The sequence below is a fragment of the Camelina sativa genome, chromosome 14 (assembly GCF_000633955.1).
Source record: "Camelina sativa cultivar DH55 chromosome 14, Cs, whole genome shotgun sequence".
Classification (NCBI taxonomy): domain Eukaryota; kingdom Viridiplantae; phylum Streptophyta; class Magnoliopsida; order Brassicales; family Brassicaceae; genus Camelina; species Camelina sativa.
The window spans coordinates 2993641-3013758 of record NC_025698.1 but is presented as its reverse complement, the minus strand read 5'-3'; the positions used below and the strand labels follow the sequence as shown (position 1 = coordinate 3013758).

General features: G+C 37.8%; 5 protein-coding genes across 5 annotated transcripts in view; 3 read left to right on the top strand and 2 right to left on the bottom strand.

Annotated features, from left to right (window-relative positions):
* The window catches only part of LOC104739289 (non-specific phospholipase C1), a 5616-nt gene extending 5110 nt beyond the window's left edge, over positions 1–506 (top strand). Inside the window, exon 4 of the mRNA XM_010459587.2 lies at positions 1–506. Coding sequence (XP_010457889.1) covers positions 1–279 — 279 coding nt within the window. The 3' untranslated portion in view covers positions 280–506.
* Positions 1965–4490, top strand: LOC104739287 (O-glucosyltransferase rumi homolog). The gene is made up of 7 exons (XM_010459585.2): positions 1965–2211; positions 2522–2760; positions 2847–3197; positions 3285–3474; positions 3552–3616; positions 3715–3925; positions 4002–4490. The coding sequence occupies exons 1-7, from the start codon at positions 2092–2094 to the stop codon at positions 4350–4352; spliced, it is 1527 nt and encodes a 508-aa protein (XP_010457887.1). The 5' UTR covers positions 1965–2091; the 3' UTR covers positions 4353–4490.
* LOC104739288 lies at positions 4518–6185 on the bottom strand. The gene is made up of 5 exons (XM_010459586.2): positions 5984–6185; positions 5553–5896; positions 5252–5338; positions 5051–5110; positions 4518–4953 (listed from the first exon to the last, which is right to left on the bottom strand). Exons 1-5 carry the CDS (start codon positions 6084–6086, stop codon positions 4759–4761), a joined length of 789 nt encoding a protein of 262 aa, XP_010457888.1. The 5' UTR covers positions 6087–6185; the 3' UTR covers positions 4518–4758.
* On the top strand, positions 9177–13143 carry LOC104739286 (protein SMAX1-LIKE 6-like). Its single transcript, XM_010459584.2, has 3 exons — positions 9177–10747; positions 11020–11272; positions 11365–13143. Exons 1-3 carry the CDS (start codon positions 9558–9560, stop codon positions 12886–12888), a joined length of 2967 nt encoding a protein of 988 aa, XP_010457886.1. The 5' UTR covers positions 9177–9557; the 3' UTR covers positions 12889–13143.
* Positions 13433–16797, bottom strand: LOC104739285 (internal alternative NAD(P)H-ubiquinone oxidoreductase A1, mitochondrial-like). The gene is made up of 8 exons (XM_010459583.1): positions 15938–16797; positions 15049–15262; positions 14775–14935; positions 14610–14675; positions 14334–14497; positions 14132–14246; positions 13870–14049; positions 13433–13773 (listed from the first exon to the last, which is right to left on the bottom strand). The coding sequence occupies exons 1-8, from the start codon at positions 16418–16420 to the stop codon at positions 13621–13623; spliced, it is 1536 nt and encodes a 511-aa protein (XP_010457885.1). The 5' UTR covers positions 16421–16797; the 3' UTR covers positions 13433–13620.

Sequence of the window (20118 nt, the reverse complement as noted above, 5' to 3'; positions counted from 1 at the left end):
GAAGACTCAAAGCTCTCAGAATTCCAGGTGGAGCTGATCCAACTCGCTTCCCAACTCGTTGGAGACCATCTTCTAAACTCATATCCAGACATTGGGAAGAACATGACTGTAAGTGAAGGCAACAAGTACGCAGAGGACGCTGTTGAGAAGTTTCTGGAAGCAGGGATGGCTGCACTGCAAGCAGGAGCAGACGAAAACACTATAGTCACTATGAGGCCGTCTCTGACAACCAGAACCAGTCCCAGTGAAGGGACCAACAAATATATTGGAAGCTACTGAAATCTGTAATTAGTGTAATGAATTATATGTAAATGTATGTGGCCTTCTCATGAAATCACTTTACTTAGATGCATACATGATGTGAAAAAGTATATATACTTAGCATGTAATGGATCAAAGAATATGGCCTCCATCTCCATATGTTTGGAAATTGGAATGAATGGAGGCTTCTTGTGATACCAATATGTATCCTTATGCAAAAATAGATAAAAGAACCATTAAACCTAGGTTTTCGAAACCAAAATATGTACCAATGTAAATGTAATAAATTATATTCAGAGACAAAACTATGCTTCTAAGCTTAGATAAATAGAAATATAAAGAAGAAATTTACAAATATATTAGATATCTCTCTTAAACCTTTCATACTCAAATCTCGTTCATAATCGTTGTGTTCCAAACGATGTAATCATCAGTAAACATCAGGTAAAGGCAGGCGGATTCCACTACTGCGTCGGTGCATCCATGGATCTTCTTAGCCAACTCCAAGCTAAGAGCTGCCATGTTTTAGTTTAAGCACAATATAAAAACGAAGAAATAAAGAGAAAAAAAGTACATGAAACGAAGAAGGATGGATCTCTTTTGGCTTCTTATGCATCGAACACATGTGTTAACTTTTTATACAAGGAAGACGTAATGGCCAAATTAAAGACACTTTGATAGTTTGATGGGTAAGAAGACAAGACACCATAAAGTTAACTTCCATCATGTAATTGTGTTCCAACATTACATGAGACATGTCTTTACAGAGCTAATTCACATTGTACATACCAAACACCAAATCTAATCCCATTTACATAGCATAGCATCATGTAATTATGTTGCTTTTACATACCACGAGCTCCCTCTGCTTTCACTTTTTAACCGATTACAAAAGTCTACTCTTTCCTAAATTCGCCAAACTTAATAAATGAGTACAAAATCGACAAGGCCATGTGGGTGAACTTTTAGTTAATAAATGATACTCTCTTTGTTTCAAAATATAGGAGGTTTTAACTAGAAATATTTACTTTTAATAAGTTCAACCAATCAGAAACAGTACTGCATAATATAAAATACCAAACTAATCTAAAAGTTGCATAGAAACTTGAAAACATCCTATATTATGAAATAAAAAATTTCTCTAAAACATCTTATATTTTGAAATGGAGGGAGTAAATAATAAGAGTTAACTACTAGATAGGGATTTTTTTCAATGGTATTTATAGTTTTTGCCATTTCACTTTCAATTTATTAGATTTGCCATTTTAAAGATTTAAAAACTCAATTTAACAAATTATGTTTGGGTTTTCTTGGTTCCATTTTTTTAGGGTTTAGTATTTGATATGAAATATGTATTTTAACAAAACAAAAAAAATTAAAAACACACATTTTGAAAAATAAAAAATAGCAAATCTATAAATTTAGGTGAAAATAACACATTCATAATATTTGAATAAAAAAATGGCAAAATGCATAAGAATCCCTAAATAATAATAGATTCTTCTGTTAAAAAATAAAATAATAAGTAGTATATTTTTTTCTTCTTTTTTTTTTATAAATTATGTCAAAGATTAAAAAAAAGAAATATAAAATGGTAGAATTAAAATAGAAACAAACTTGATTGTAATTTGAAAAGAGAAAAGTGAACCTCCGCGTCGAGCGGCGCACTGTATATATTATCCCAATAAATCCAGAGAATATTTCTTTTTCTTCGAGAGGCCATTAAAATCACCAAAAAGAACAAAAAAGCAAAATGAAAGAAAAGTGAAGAAAAAAAGGTTTGCAGAAGGAAGAAAACCAAAGAAATAGAAGAGAAAAATAAAATAAAAGATGGGTCTTCGTCTCCGTCTTCGACTTCCTCACAAAAGCTCTCCTCGTACACCTTCATATCTCCTTCTATGTGTTCTTGCTCTCTCCTTCTTCTCCTTCACCGCTCTTCTTCTCTACAAGGTATCTTTTTCCGTTCAGCAATTACTTTCCTAATTTACTTATATCGGATCTGACAGAAACATAGTTTTTTTTTTGCTTATTTTGTCCTTTCGGAAAATTTTGTTCAGTAATTTGTCAGACTCCTTCAGCGACATTGATACTGTAAATGTTAGTAATTGTTTTCTCCGTGATTGATAGATCCAATCATAAATATTACTAGCTTTTATTGCTGCCTCTGTGATCGTAAGAACAAACCACACGTGACTGCTNTTTTTTTTTTTTTTTTTTTTTTGTTATTGTCTTCTTCTCACTGGGTAATTTCGTCGAACAGGTTGATGACTTTGTAGCTCAGACAAAAACTCTAGCCGGACATAACTTGGAACCGACACCGTGGCACATCTTCCCACGCAAATCTTTCAACGAAGCTACGAAACATTCTCAGGCTTACCGAATCCTTCAATGCTCCTACTTTTCATGTCCGTACAACGCAGTCGTTCAACCAACGAGTCTCCTGCCAGATTCCGGGTCGGGTCGTCCAACCCATCAACCGCAATGCCCAGACTTCTTCAGGTTAGAGTCTGAAACTGAACCAATTTCATTACTCAGAAAAGAATCAAGGCTTTTGGTTGATTATCATTGATTTGGTGAAAAGCCAGGTGGATTCACCGGGACTTAGAGCCATGGGCAAAGACTGGGGTGACTAAAGAGCACGTGAAGAGGGCTAAAGCCAACGCTGCGTTTCGAGTGTTGATACTTTCGGGAAAGCTATACGTGGATCTTTACTACGCGTGTGTGCAGAGCAGAATGATGTTCACCATCTGGGGGATTCTTCAACTGCTCAACAAGTATCCTGGGATGGTTCCTGACGTCGACATGATGTTTGATTGCATGGACAAACCCATCATCAACCAGACCGAGCACCAGTCCTTTCCAGTTCCGCTTTTTCGATATTGCACCAATGAAGCTCATTTGGACATTCCTTTTCCCGATTGGTCGTTTTGGGGCTGGTATACTTGTAATCTCTTTTCCATTATTTAGACCCATAAGTTGTTGTTACTCAAGGTCTTTGCCTGAATCTGAGTGTTGTGATGAAGGTCGGAGACAAATCTAAGGCCGTGGGAAGAAGAGTTTGGAGATATAAAGCAAGGGTCTAGAAGACGTAGCTGGGAAAGCAAGCAACCTAGAGCTTACTGGAAAGGCAATCCCGATGTTGTATCGCCTATTAGATTGGAGCTCATGAAATGCAACCATTCAAGGTTATGGGGAGCACAGATTATGCGCCAGGTTCGCTTTTGCTTACAGACCTAATAGATATAGTTTAACCTGGATGGGAGTCTTGCTGATTGTGTTTTAAAATACAGGACTGGGCAGAAGAAGCAAAAGGTGGGTTTGAACAATCCAGGCTCTCCAACCAATGCAATCACCGGTATGTCCTAAGAGAAACCCTTCAAGTTATGCATGTATACATGACTGGAGGATATGAGAAGGATCTAATCTGGTTGGAATTCATTGTATCATTATTAGGTACAAAATATATGCAGAGGGTTACGCTTGGTCAGTATCCCTAAAGTATATCCTATCATGTGGTTCCATGACACTCATAATCTCACCTGAGTATGAAGATTTCTTCAGCAGAGGCCTCCTTCCCAAGGAAAACTACTGGCCTGTCTCTCCCACTGATCTATGTCGGTCCATCAGATATGCAGTTGATTGGGGCAATGCCAACCCATCTGATGTAATAATATATTCCACATTTCTCGTCGAATCATCAATATATCAGATACCATTCCTAAGGCGTTTCCTTTTTACAGGCTGAAAAAATAGGAAAAAGAGGACAAGAATATATGGAAAGCATTAGCATGAACCGGATTTATGACTACATGTTTCATCTCATCAGCGAGTACTCAAAGCTTCAGAAATTCAAACCAGAGAAGCCGGCTTCCGCTAATGAAGTCTGTGCAGGATCATTGCTTTGCTTTGCAGAACAAAAAGAGAGGGAACTACTCGAAAGATCCAAAGTCGTAGCATCTTCTCTGGATCAACCATGTAAACTTCCAGATGAAGATAGGAATAGGCTTGAGAGGTTGATCCAACAGAAAAGGAAAACAATTGAAAATGTTAGAAACATGGAGATGACGAGAACAGAGAGGGGTTCCAGATGAGTTGTCTTTTCTGGAACATAAATTTTTGGGTGTATCCTTTCTTTCTTTTGACATAAGTGTGTGTTTATCAGCTGTAGAACGAGATGATAATTGATTACGACTTGATTTATAGAATAAAGAAACCGTAATCTACTGTTAGACGGTGTGATGCTTGAATTAGACACAAGGATAAACAATCAGTCTGACTCACATCTTCAAAAGTAACAAACTAGAGGCATAAGATACAAATCCTAATCCTTTAGTATGGGGAGGAGAACAACGTGAAAATTGAAGAGTAGCTATTACACTCGCCCTGAAATCAGCATGCAGCCAATCACGTATTCTCAACATGGTAACAACGGATTTATTCCATATATTGACCAAAACCACGGAAATGAAAACTGACCCAAAACACAATCCTTGGGATTCAAGCATTTCCCTCATCAAACTCATCATCATCATCATAAGGCGCTTCATACTCGAAATCTTGGTCTCTGTTCTCCATGGTTTTCCCATACTGAAATACCTTGGTACCCATTGTAGTGAAAGGCATCAGCCCAAACGCACGGGCTGTTTTGATCTCTCTAGCAATCTTCCTTTGTGCCTTTGCGCTAATGCCAGTCTGTGAAAGATAAATAAAAAAGAGGGTTTCATCATGAGAACTAGGAAAACGTCATTGCGAATCGTATAAACCAAGCTAGACTAAAGCAAGAATCAACCTGCTTCCTCTTAATGATGATCCCAGCTTCGGTGATGAAATATGCCAGAAACTTAACGTTCTGTCCAACAAAACACATTTCATAGGATGTGAGCACACAAAGAATAACAAGAAACTATCTTTCATTTACCCATCCCAACAAAACCCCTAAAAAATCACAAAACACATGCTGCTACACTACTTGTGAAACAATTACACTCACCCTGAAATCAGCATTCTTCAGAACTTCTGCAGTAGTGACCTCAGACTTGTTATTATTCTGTCTAGGATTTTGCAACTGCTTTTGCATCTGCCATAAAACAAAAGAACATATGCTTAGAGCTTAGTGTAAGTCTCAAGATCAAAAGCAAACAAGAAACGATTAAGGAAAATCTAAACTCGTACCGTCCCAGTAAACCCACTGTAGAATATAATACATTACACATGAACTATAATACTCGGAGACTCGATTGCTAATTTCAAGTACAAATGCAGCACTAGACAAAACACATTTGAAATCATACCCTAGGGAAGTTATTAGCGCCTATAAAGTTGAAATCGGGCCTAAAAGAGTACTCCTTTAGGCCATCTCCTTCGTCCACATTGTATAACAGTGCAGCTTCTTTCAATTTCCCATCAACGCCATCAGATGAAGGATCGAAGCTCTCGTCTCTGTTCATAGAACCACCAGCGGAGTATCTCGATCCGCCGCCTGATCTATTGTAGCCACTGAAATCGCGCTTATCTCTCTCGGCCTTACCGAGATGCTGGAAGAAACCACTGCTTTTCTCATCGTTGCCAGAGTTATCGCCAAACATCGATTCGAAATTGTCCGACGAGTCAAAAGAAGAACGATTTTGTCTTGGATCTGCTCAAGTTCGATTCGATTCCGTGGTTATTTCTGATACGATCCGAGAATGTGACGGAAAAAAAAAACCGTAGAAATGGTGCTTACCTTCGTTAGCGTTGGTCGAGAGGCTTCTAGACACGGTGGGACGAAACGGTCGAAGGAGAGTTACATCGTTGACGGAACGAATAGCGAAACGGGCGAGTCTCATTTTCCCAGACTTAGGGTTTTTCGAATGTTTCCGATCTGAGGTTTTTGGCAGAGGACAGAGGAGGAGGAGAGTCACTTGACACGAAGATGACGGAAGAGAGAGTACAGTTGCAGTAAAACAAACAATGGGCTGATGTAAGGCCCATTGTTGCTTTTTGGGTAGAGGGTGCTTTAAAAAAACAAATAATGGGCTGATGTAAGGCCCAGGATACCAAAAAAGCGCAACAGAGGTGAGTTGCCACTTGTAACTTGCCCATGTTGCTCTCGGCAAAGTCGACAATAATGTACGACACACTATTGGGAAATAATTGCAATAAAGTTTGGTTTGCTTCATCGTTAGGCACATGTCGACCAAATTTTGGATTCAGGGCACCAAACAAACAACAAAAAAAAAACTCACTTTGATTTCCTTTTTCTTCTTTCAAAGTTATGACCTTTTTATTAGTTATTTAGTTCTGACATACAAATTATACTCAAAAAAAAAAAAAAAAAGGCAGCAGGCTACCACGCACACTTGACCCCAATCAACAAATAGACACCATGTTTGTGTAGTTGTCATTAACAAACATGACAAAGATCTTTCTCTGTCTACTTAAACATTTATAATCATGTTACAAAATAAATTAAAGTGGATATCGCTATCTCAATTATTTAACGTAAAACATAATTACGGAGCCGTGTCTCCACCACATATATTAGACTCTTAAAACTTAGTAATAATGAAAATTCGTAATTAATCATCAATTCATCTTTAATTTGGTTATGTACTAGTATGACAGATTTTTTTACTCACAACAAACAAAGAAACAAATGTAACAGTAGTAGAATTTGCAAGTGTTCATTCCTCATTAAAAAAAAAAAGTTAAATAGTCAAACAAAACTAATGAACCGGAATATAGGTTGATTTTTGATTCGGGCATATGATTTAAGATTATGTTTTTATAGATATAGAAATAAAGTGAATCAGAAGAAGTACAAAAAAAAACACAATCACTCAAAAAGCTATGATATGACACAAAAGTCACATCAAAGATGCATGTGATTAAGCTAATGACCAACAGGTGCCAGTGAACCACACGAATTAGATAAACAAGAAATCACATATATTAGAAAAAGGATTACGTTTAGAATAGGTTTTGATTCGACTAATTTATTATATGAAAGTAGTTGACATTTGTGACAATTTTGTTTTTCCTTTATAAAACCAAAGAAAAACAAAAGAAAGAAAGGTGGAGAAGTCAATTCAAAGACCTTTTGCTTGATGAGAACTGAGAAAGGGTGAGTCGAGGATTTCATGTCCCGTCCACCTTACTACGCTCTATCCATGGTGCTTCGCAATAATGTTTCTGAACACGTGTCCTAAACCTAATGGATGCTATAAACAACGTCATCCACTTATAAAGTGCCACACTGTTTAAAAGGGAACCGCGAAGGACTACAGATCGAATAGCGACCGTTGATTGCCACGCGAGTCACAAACGTCATTAGCTTCACTTTTGGCATTAAATAGTGTTTACTGTGTACTCGATACAGGGGATCATCTGGAACACGTTATAATTATCTTGTTTTTTTTCTCGGTTAATTAATTAGCATGCGACACGACGGAGAAAAATATGGGATTAATTAATTTTATACGGCTACTAGATTTGTATATATGCATTCTATTGTTTCTCTTAAGTCTTAACTATAACAATGGTCTTAGGGTTTGATCGATCATTTAAGATGCCGCATCTGTGATCTATCTCCCCAACTATTTGAATTGAACTAATGTGTCACCGTCAGTCAAGACTTGGGGGCAGCAACCATGGAACCAACTTTAAAGAATTGTAAAATTTCAAAAGATGCCTCTGCGATCGGGAATAAAAGATGTGCCAAAGTAATGTGAAACAATATATAAAAAAGATATTTTAATTGGATGATAAATGACAAAGACGCCAAAAAAAAAAAGTAGTAGTATAAAAAAGTGGTGTTTGGGACTCTCTAATCACTAATGCTTTTCCTCTTTTTTCTTATGACATTCACCTAATCTTTTATAAAGTTCAAGTCATTGTCTACAACCACGCAATACCTTTTTCTATATTTTCTCCATCGTAGAATTTAAGTTGACTTTTCTTTGTTAATCCCAATTTTCTCTTTGGATCATAAACCAAATGTTGTTATTTTACACTTTACGAACCAGATAAAATATTTNAAAAAAAAAAAAAAAAAAGATAGAGAAGATATGTATGCAAGCAAAAAGTAGAGAGATGTGGACTCCTTTCATGTTGTTCCAAGACCTCTCAACCCATCAGTATAGTTTGTTCGTTGGCATGACCACTGACCAGTCATCTAATGTATACTTTTATTTTTTTAGAAAAATAAAAAAAAAAAAAAATCGGGAGACAAAGAGATCTAATGTCGAATCTTCAAAGTGGTGAAAAAAGCAGTGAAACAATTTTGATGGGAGAAAAACAAAAGAAGAAGAAGGAAACAAATGGCAGCAGCACTATTTTTTTCTCATGTCGGTAAAACTTATTAAAGTTATCATCCATTCAATCAATCTTGCTGGAAGAAATTGCTTTTTGTAATCTTGAATTTACTGGTTGTATAAACTCTTTCAAATCTATGAAACAAATTTTTTAAAAGTTTCGGAATAATTGAAGAGAGAATCAGGGATGTAGTAAAGTGGAGGGAAAGGGCTGAGAGAGATTCTACGAGCACCACATAATATTCGTTAAAAAATTCACCATCGTAATATTATTATTATTAAAGAAACGAAAGTGCGAGAATAGACACAATACAAAAGAAAAAAAAAAAAAATAAGACAATATATTGGAGGGGGTCCTACGACCAAAGATACCACCAAAACAACGACTCCTGCATTTAAGTCTGAACATATCCAAGCGTAAAGATTTTTAGATATCATTTGAACCAAACCAAAAAAACAAAAAAAACCAAATCATATTTTTATTTTATTTTATTNAAAAAAAAAAAAAAAAAAAATAAGACAATATATTGGAGGGGGTCCTACGACCAAAGATACCACCAAAACAACGACTCCTGCATTTAAGTCTGAACATATCCAAGCGTAAAGATTTTTAGATATCATTTGAACCAAACCAAAAAAACAAAAAAAACCAAATCATATTTTTATTTTATTTTATTTTGTCAGAAATCATATTTTTATTTTATATATATCTATATAACTTTTTAGCTAAAGAGACTAATGACAAAGTTTTTGATTAAACTTTTTCCGATAAAAATCATTTCCAGAATTTTCACGCCTCTCTTTTTATAAAAAAATATTTCTGAATTTTTGTTTATTTTTTTTTTTTGTCTTTTTAATTTAAGTTTCTGATATTTTTGTTGGTGGGAAGAGTTTAACTCAGTTGAGTTGAGTTGGGTTGGTTTGATTGGAAGAAAGGGCTCCTTCCTTGGTTTGGTGAATTTTTTGTTTTCTACACTTTTGATTTTGACTTTTTTATTCCGGCCGATGCCGACGCCGGTTATTACGGCGAGAGAATGCTTGACGGAAGAAGCTGCTCGTGCTTTAGACGATGCCGTTGCCGTGGCTCGTCGTAGGAGCCACGCTCAGACGACGTCGCTTCACGCTGTTTCCGCTCTTTTAGCTATGCCTTCGTCTATTCTCCGGGAAGTCTGCGTCTCACGCGCCGCTCGAAACACTCCTTACTCTTCTAGTCTCCAGTTCCGAGCTCTGGAGCTCTGCGTCGGCGTTTCTCTCGATAGGCTCCCCTCGTCGAAGTCTCCGGCGACGGAAGAAGATCCTCCGGTTTCCAATTCGCTCATGGCGGCGATCAAACGCTCTCAGGCGAATCAGAGACGGCACCCGGAGTCTTATCACCTCCAGCAGATCCACGCCAGTAACGGCGGCGGAGGATGTCAGACGACGGTTTTGAAAGTCGAGTTGAAGTATTTCATACTGTCGATCCTCGACGATCCGATTGTGAACCGGGTATTCGGTGAAGCCGGGTTTCGGAGCTCCGATATCAAGCTTGATGTGCTTCACCCTCCGGTAACGCAGTTCTCTTCTCGCTTCTCACGAGGTCGCTGTCCTCCTCTCTTCCTCTGTAATCTTCCCAACTCGGATCCGAACCGTCAGCTCCCGTTTACTGGGAGCGGTGGTGTCGATGAGAATTCTCGGAGGATCGGAGAAGTATTAGGCCGGAAAGATAAGAAGAACCCTCTCCTTGTTGGTAATTGTGCTAACGAAGCTCTCAAAACGTTCGTCGATTCGATCAATAATGGGAAGTTAGGGTTTCTTCCAATGGAGATTAGTGGGTTAAGCGTGATTAGTGTAGAGAAGGAGATTAGTGAAATATTAGCCGATGGATCAAGAACTGACGAGGAGATTCGTGGGAAAATTGATGATTTAGGAAGAATCGTAGAGCAAAATAGTGGCTCGAAATCGGGGATGGTGCTTAATCTGGGAGAGTTTAACGTCTTCACTAGTGAAGCTAATGCTCTTGAGAATTTGGTGTTGAAGCTCTCGGGTTTGCTGAAAGATCAAAGTGAAAAACTTTGGTTCCTCGGATATGTGTCGAGCAACGAGACTTACACGAAGCTTATTGATCGGTTTCCTAATATTGAGAAGGATTGGGACCTTCATGTTCTTCCAATCACAGCCTCTAAACCCTCGAGTCAAGGGGTTTATCCCAAATCAAGGTATGCCTTTTGCTATTTCTATTGACATTATTAGACTGTTGAACTCAATGCTATTTATACCTCTTAAGTTTGGCTGAAACATCATCACTAAACTCGTGGGAATAGTTTATTGTTTGCGTCAACGTCGAAAACATAAACTCAAATATTTTAACATACCACTATCATGGCACTTCCTTCTCAGCTTTATGCTTCCCATTTTTCTGAAAGTAGACATTAATGTTCTGTCTTTGCAACTGATCAAGTTCCTAATTGGATGAATGTGTTGGTTACAGCTTGATGGGATCTTTTGTTCCGTTTGGAGGGTTCTTCTCATCAACATCAGACTTCAGAGTACCGTTGAGTAGCACAGTTAATCAGACGATCTCTAGATGTCACCTCTGCAACGAGAAGTATTTGCAAGAAGTAGCCGCTGTTATCAAGGCTGGTTCAAGTCTCTCTCTGGCTGACCAATGTTCCGAGAAGTTGCCCTCATGGCTACGGGCAGCAGAGACCGAGTTAGACAAGGGAACAACGGGCAGCACTAAGGTGCGTTTTTATCAACTTCTTCCTCATTTGCAGTCACTTCTAATGGTGTTAGATGTAATATCTTGAGAGATTTCGGTTCTGATTCAGTGCAGGCTTTAGATGACGCTAATACATCAGCCTCGCAAACCGCAGCTCTGCAGAAGAAGTGGGACAATATATGCCAAAGTATCCATCAAACTACGGCCTTTCCTAAACTCGGTTTTCAGTCTGTGAGTCCACAGTTCCCAGTTCAGACCGAGAAGAGCGTGCGAAACCCAACGGAGCCAAATGGTCCCAGTATGCCCAGCAGAACCCCTTCAAGCTTTTTGGAGACGCCTAAACTGCTGAATCCTCCAATCTCAAAGCCAAAACATATGGACGATCCAACGACATTGGTGATTAACCGCACAGTGAGTTCGCCTTTGAGCTGTGTTACTACAGATTTAGGGTTGGGAGTAATCTATGCATCAAAAAGCCAGGAATCAAAAGCAGCGAGGGAGAAACCGCTACTGATGACTCTAAGCTCTTCTTTAAAGCATACATATCAGAAAGATTTTAAGTCTCTCAGAGAATCACTCTCTCGTAAAGTTGCATGGCAGAACGAAGCTGTGAATGCCATAAGCCAAATCATCTGTGGATGCAAAACTGACTCCACGAGAAGTAACCAAGCAAACGGAATTTGGCTGGCTCTTCTTGGACCCGATAAAGTCGGGAAAAAGAAAGTAGCAATGGCTCTTTCTGAAGTCCTCTTTGGTGGTCAGGTCAATAGCATCTGTGTAGAATTTGGGGCAGAGCATTGTTCTCCTGATGACAAATTCAGAGGTAAAACAGTGGTAGATTACATAACCAGTGAGTTATCAAGGAAACCACACTCTGTTATTTTACTAGAAAACGTGGAAAAAGCTGAGTTCCCGGATCAGATGAGGTTGTCTGAAGCTGTGAGTACTGGGAAACTCCGTGATTCGCATGGAAGAGTGATCAGTATGGAAAATGTGATTGTTGTTGTGACGTCTGGGATTGCCAAGGATAATGATGCTGATCATGTTATTAAACCTGTGAAAATTTCTGAGGAACAAGTTCTCAGCGCAAGAAGCTGGAAACTGCAGATTAAGCTAGCAGAAGCTACTAAAATTGGGGTAAATAAGAGAAAACATGAGCTAGAAACAGAGCAACGTGCAGCGAAAGTGCAACGTTCATATCTGGATCTGAATCTTCCAGTGGATGAGACAGAAGTTGACCTCGATCATGAGACAGAGGACAGGAACGCTTGGTTCGATAGCTTCATTGAACAAGTGGACGGAAAAGTGACGTTCAAACCGGTTGACTTTGATCCCTTAGCCAAGAACATTCAAGAGAAGATCAGTTCTCATTTTGAGCGGTGGTTTGGATCCGAAACACATTTAGAGCTAGATAAAGAAGTGATCATTCAGATTCTGGCGGCTTCTTGGTCATCAGTATCATCGGGTGAAGAAGAGAACACAGTTGATCAGTGGATGCTAACCGTTCTTTCTCCGAGCTTTGCTGAAGCAAGACAGAAGTACGGTTCGAATCCAATGTTGGCCGTGAAGCTGGTTGCTACTTCTTCTAGCGGTTTAGATTCCGGAGTAGAGTTGCCGGCCAAGGTGGATGTGATGTGATTACACACATATATATAAATGAGGTAATAAATAGTTATAATCCCCAAGATTGTTTTTGTCATGGAAATTTATTTTTGGCTTGTGTAAATTACAATGTATAATGGCTAAGAGCTATCACGTACATAGGTTTGTGTAGGAGTACCAATTTGCCACAGCTCTTTTTGGCATTTTGAGTTTAGGATATATTTCTCCCAAATTTTTTTGTCCTATTCCCAACTTCCAAATTCAGATGTATTAAACCATCTTCTCCTGTAACCGATGGTGTCTGATATGCTTATCGACGAAATATAGGAATTTGGATGTAACAACTTTATGCGTTTTTATGCTAAAGTTCCGGCTACAAATAAACTCATTTTCTTGTTTTTTCTAGTTGGAATATATAAAGAAATAAAAATCAAACCTCTAGAGTTTGATGAATCTGTGATAAATTAACAAAACACAGAAATATATTTGACCACTTTCGGCGTTCTGACAAAAAAAATTCAAGAATGTTGAAACTGTATGTATTCTTCATGCTTTTTTGTTAAAATAGTAATTCATCATATCAGTCAAACCAGAAGATTTTAATTCAAAGTCAAAGTCGATATATTCTTTGTAAAACGCTGGATTGACTTCATTGCATCGTTGCACGAAAAGGACATCGTTTGAGATGGTTTCGGGATTAGAGGTTATATAAAGTGAACAAGAGAGAGAGAGAGACAGAGCAAGTACGTAAATGAGAGGAGATTAGGATCAGATTCGGCTAATGTCACGACCAAAGACAAAAGTGGTGAGCCAGTTGATAGCGACATAGAAACGGTTTCTCCAGCTGACGACTCGAGTCAGATACGCAGACCTCCATATGAACCAGCTCACAAAGCCTGCCATTGATATTCCTTTTCCTTCCTGCTCAAGAAAACTCCCTCCTCCAAGTTAGCCTTCTATCATGTGTTTTTGAGGGATGTTTATGTGAAAGTGAATGAGAGATTTTTTAATACATACCTTGCTCTCACGGAGATCAACGAGAGCTTTGTATCTTCCAATAGTAGCCATACTTCCCAAATGCTTGTACACAAATGGTTCTCCAAGTTCCATGTCTTTTGCACTCATGGCTCTTCCTCCTCCAGCTTTTCCCATCACGTTCAACAGATTCGCCAAGTATTTGCCTTCTCTCTCAGCCACCTTCATTAGATCAGAGATATTCATGTTTAAGAACTCCGCATAGAACAAAAGTAAATAAATTCTATTACAACATTACAGAGACCTGTGCAAGAGCAGGAAGTGTTGATTTCCCTGTGCTCGCAAGGTAACCACTACAGTCACCAATCGCAAACACGTCTTGTGCAGAAGGTACACGCATCCACTCGTCAATTCCAATCCTACGGAAACAGAATGATCCAAGATCAGAAACTGTTCGAGATAAAAAAAAAAAACAGAACAACTTTAGTTGTGATATTGGAACTAACCTTCCACCTGGATCTTTTGGAAAACCAAGAGATCTCACAAATGAAGATGGACCAACACCAGTTGACCAGACTAAGAGACCGTAAGGAACTTCGGTGCCATCATCAAGAATTAGCTTCTGAGGCTTTACTTCTTTCACAATCCCACGCACAAGCTTCACTCCAGACTGAAGTCAAAACTAGCATATTTTCAACATCAAACTATCCAAGATTCTCTCAAACTAGAGCAAATAAAGTTAATTTGCATTAATTTGGATGATGAGTTATAATATATATAACCTTGTTTAACTGTTTGATTGCGTAGTGCCTGAGTCGATCATCGAAAGAAGAAAGTATATCCCTTGCCTGGAAAGAAAAAATGGTCAAAATTTTCATATTTATGAAACTGATCATCATCATATATATATATATATAAAGTACTTAAGAATAGATAAGGAAAAAAACCTCAATCAAAGTAACACGAATGTCGTCTTTGACATGAGCATATCTCTGGCGAACATCTTTCATGATGAAATCACTCAATTCACCACTAAACTCGACACCAGTCGGCCCACCTCCAACCACAACGCAATGCAATAGCCTCTTCTTCTCCCCGTGTGATATGCCTATATATTATTGCATATATATGTATTAATTTGCGTGTAAATGATTATGAGTATAGTTTTGATTCAAAGGTAAAAAAGAAAGAGGATGAAGAATATTGTGTTGTTTATTATACCTGGAACTTCAGAGAGCATGAGGTTAAGAAGAAGCTTCCTACGAATCTCCTGAGCATGGTGAACCTCACGCAGGAAGATGGCGTTTTCTAAGACTCCATTAATTCCAAATGTGGAAGCTTCTGCACCACAAGCTAGAATCAGTTTGTCATAAGCGATCTTGAACTTCCATGGCTTCAATGTGCTTGATCCCTCGGTTACCGTCTCACAATGCACCTGTTTAAAGCAATAGGAGGATCCCCACAAAGTCAAAACCAAATGTATTGCGTTGCCACTTCTACCTTTGCATTTAGTGTATCATTTTTTTCCAAATAAACCCCAAAAACAAGCAAAAATTGGAAGGAAATCTCAAATTGGCGTTTGATTGTATGCTTTGAAAATTATTCTTAAAAACCAAATACTCCATCCGTTTCATAATATAGAATGTTTAGAGAAATATTTTTGTTTCATATAATATATGATGTTTTCAAGTTTCTATACAACTTTTATATTAATTTTATATTTTATATTATACAATGTTGTTTATAATTGGTTAAACTTTTTAAAAATAGTTATTTCTTAATATGCGTGTTTAAACTAAAACATCCTATATTTTGAAAAATGGAGAGAGTATGTGTTTGTCCATGTAGAACGAAACGAAACCATGTCTCAATAAATCTTCTTCTACATATCACAAATTGTAGGAAAAAAAAAACCCAAAAAATAAATAAAGATAGACACATGTATCTGCAAGACTTTTCTTCAATTTCAAGAACTTCACAATTATTAAACCGTTTTCGAATTTTAGAAAGAAAAAAAAAAGACACAAGAACCATAAACCTAATTAATTAGTAATCAAGATTAAAAATATGAAAGACCAAGAAAACGATTAAGTGAAAATCTCAGATTTACCTCATGATTATCAGCATCGAGTTTAGAGCAATTAGCGAGGAAGTAATAGGAACCGGGTTCTCTTGAAATCGCCGGTTGGATACGAGAGATAGGCTCAGCAACGGACCTAAACTCAAGCGTACCGACACAAGTAGAAGCCAAGAGAGGGGTAAAGACCATGTGGTTCCTAGGAGAGACGCAAACGACGTCGTAGATACTCGTATCGATCCCTTTCATAAGACGACAACCCGCCCAACCCGACCCGAGAACCAGAACCCTCGGCTTCTCTCCTTCTCTAGTCGGAGCCAAACCGTCGTAACGTTGTGGCTCCAACACATCGTTAGCTACATCCTCCTTTGCTTGAACCGTCTCGCTCACTTGTTGCTGCCTTTGCAGAGCGGTGCAGAAAAAGGACGAGAGAGTGTAGGATTCGGGGTTTCTGAACACGTTTCCGACCGATGAAGTGGTCGGCGAGATTCTTACTAGGTTTTTGATCCAAAGCATGATTCTTTTACTTCTCTAATCGACAAAGCAACCTAAGTTGTTCTACGAGAGCCGCCTTTTGGTACTCCTCTGTATTCAGTATTAATTCACTGTATACGTATGAGAAAAACCTACGTGCCAGTTTTGGAAATGACAGATGGCACTCCGATTCTGAATCTTCTTTCTAATTCTCCCCCAAAATAAATGGAAAATTTTCGTATTCGTAACAAAATAAATATTTTTTTTGGTAGCCACAGAAAAATATTTAAAACGTTTTAACAAAATAAACATTAAGAATAATCTGTGTTTAACACACGACGACCGCTCCGATATTAATGAAGACCTTACACCGATGCCATGTGCTGTAGCTGTTCATCGGGTAAAGGTACAAAGTTACAAACAATTGGGAGTTTTTTATATAAAAGAAAATCTGAAAAAGTTAATGGTTGTTGAAAAATCAAAAAATATAAAACATGTGAATCACTAAAAATATAAATAAAAGAAGCGTCAGCAGAACTTGATGCGCAAGAAACGACAATAAAAAACATGTGATTCACTAACACTCTTGTGGGGCGCAAGAAAAGGACGTCAGATTCTTCGCTGTCTGTTATTATTTGTTGCCCAAGTGGTTAACGGATTCAGACAGCACCGGCCCAATAGCCCGTTTATGTAGATCATTTATTCATTTGGGTTTTAATAAAGCCCACCCAGTACGTAAGAGTTAAGACAAATATCATTCTTTTACCATTTATTGAAACTGAGAGATCAACGTATACAAAAATGTATCATGGTCTGTTTATTAATTTTTCAGTACATATATTATTTAAGATGCCGAAATTATATTATTCACTATATGTAAAAAGATAACACACATAGAAATATTTAATAATAAAATAACATATATATATATATATCACAGAACATTTAATTTTCTCTTTTTCTTAACAATACAAAAAAAACATTTTGTATTCATCCTCTCCGTCTCCGACCTCCTCCACGCCTTCCTGGTGGGTTGTGCCGTGCGTTGGCCGATGGCTTGTCATAGTCATTGGTGCTCACCATCAACGATCTACCTCCCTCCACCATCTTTTCATTTTCTGTTATATGCATGTAGGTTTAACATATATATTACGTACGCAGATATAGATACGAGCTTTAAAAAAGAATAGAGATGCATGTAGCTAAAAAATTTCACAAACAAAAAAAACGAAAGATAGAAAAACCAAAATGAAAACACGGTTGAATAATATAGACTCTATTTGTATCTCCCTCCACACACATGTATCACGTACGGGCCAATCAGCCATTTGGCTAAATACGACTATACGAGATATATCTAAGCGGCTAAACCTACGATTACGATTGATCATAAATATCGAAGAGACTAAGCAATCCAACGATCGATTCTGACAATTTTATGAATCTATATACAACTCTAATTTTTTTTTTTTTTGGTAAAATACAACTCTAATTTTTTCCCCTCTTTATTGTATATATCGATGGTATCATGATGAGCTCGATTGCTCTTACCTGAAAATGATGAAAAGGTGATTCGAGCCGAAGAGACGATCGTAAGTGCAAAGAAGATGCACAAGCACAACCGAATTGCATAACAATAACACATCCTCTCTTTTTCCTTTTCCTCTTTCTATCTCTCTCTCTCTCTCTCTCTTTCCTCTATTCAACTATATCTCTTGTGACCCTCTCCTTTTATATACGCAAAATGATTTAAATTAACATTAGTTCCAAACTACTTTTACATAACATATTTTTCGGAGAGTGCTGTATAACCGGAATATTCTAATTTCTAATATATGACGGTGAGATGACTAATACAAATTCAAGCAAATTATATAAGAAATTACGGAATCGATGTTCTAGGGCACAAGACATTATTGCAAAACATTTTGCTCTGAAGTTGGTATAGAGACCTACAAAGACATGTCGTTTTGGAATATTCTGATATTAAACCTTTACATTTTATGTCCCTAACTAAAATACATTGAATATCTGTCTTTTGATTGTTTCAACGCTTGTCCCTAAATAAAATCATCAACGTAAACCTTTTGTCTTAGAAATAAACGCTTTTCTTAATGGCTACAGTATCATTTTCGTCTAAATTTTTGTTTGACTTATCTCTTTAAGGAACTCAATCCGATAAAAAACAAAAAAATAGAAATCAGTAAATCAATTCAACTATAAAATCAAGATCGAAATGCATAACTCTGTTTGAGATGTGTTGAAGATAAGCTTGAATTAGCTTAAGGAATAAGTTGTCCTAATCTCACCGAGTCATGGTTCCCAAAGAGATTAGGAATATGACTAGTTAGGAGTTGTCTAATTATTGTCTTACATAAGGAATCTCTCTATATATAAGGAGTTGTTGGATTGTAACAACACTTGTGAGATTAGAGAGATTAAGGTGCTTTGGTTTTGAGAAGTTTCTAAAGCAATAAACAAGAGTTATTTGTTTAAACTTTGTGTTAAGATTCAATATTTGGTATCAGAGCGTTATTGAATCTTTGCCAAAACACATAATCTTCGTTGAACTAAGATATCGTTGATCAAGAAAGAGATGGGAGATATTGTCACCATGACATCCACACCTAAGGAAACAAGCACGTCAAACCTCCAATGCCCGATGCTTACCACCACTAACTATACGGTGTGGGCGATGAAGATGAACGTGATGCTAAGGGTAAACAAGGTATGGGAAACGGTTGAAACAGGGGAAGCTGACGCTGATAAGGTTAATCTAGCTAAGGCTCTTCTGTTCCAATCTATTCCAGAAACTCTAACCCTACAAGTCGGTAATCTTGCTACACCTAAAGAAATTTGGGACGCAATCAAGTCTCTCTATGTTGAAGCTGAGAGAGTAAAGGAGGCGAGGCTACAAACCCTTATGTCAGAGTTCGAGAGGATGAGGATGAAAACTACTGATACAATCGACGATTTTGTGGGAAAATTGTCTGAACTTGCGTCAAAGTCAGGGGCTTTAGGCGTAAGCATAGGAGAACCCAAGTTGGTGAAAAAATTTCTGAATAGCCTACCAAGGAAGAAGTACATCCACATCATTGCAGCTTTAGAGCAGGTTCTTGATCTGAACAAGACAAGTTTTGTGGACATAGTTGGTCGGCTTAAGACATATAAGGAAAGAATTCGAGATGAGGAAGATCAAGAGGATGATCAAACCAAACTTATGTATGCAAATAATCNCTGCTTTTAAGGGACAAGAGTGATGCCTTTGATGCGTTCAAAAGGTTTAAAGCCCTCACTGAGCAAGAAAGTGGAACAACAATTAAAGTTTTCAGGACCGATAGGGGGGGAGAATTTGTGTCTTTCGAGTTCATGAACTACTGTGCAGAACCTGGCATTCAGCGACATTTAACCGCTCCTTACTCACCACACCAGAATGGGGTGGTGGAAAGAAGAAATAGAACTCTGCTTGAGATGACTAGAAGCCTTCTAAAGCACATGGAGGTTCCTAACTACTTATGGGGAGAGGCGATAAGGCATTCTACATACCTGATTAACAGAGTAGCCACAAGGTCTCTGTTAGACAAAACACCGTATGAGATGTTTAAAGGAAGAAGGCCGAATTTGGAACACCTACGTGTTTTTGGATGTGTTGGCTATGCACGGGTGGAGTCACAGCATCTGAGAAAATTAGATGATAGGTCACGTGCATTGGTGCACCTTGGAACTGAACCAGGAAGCAA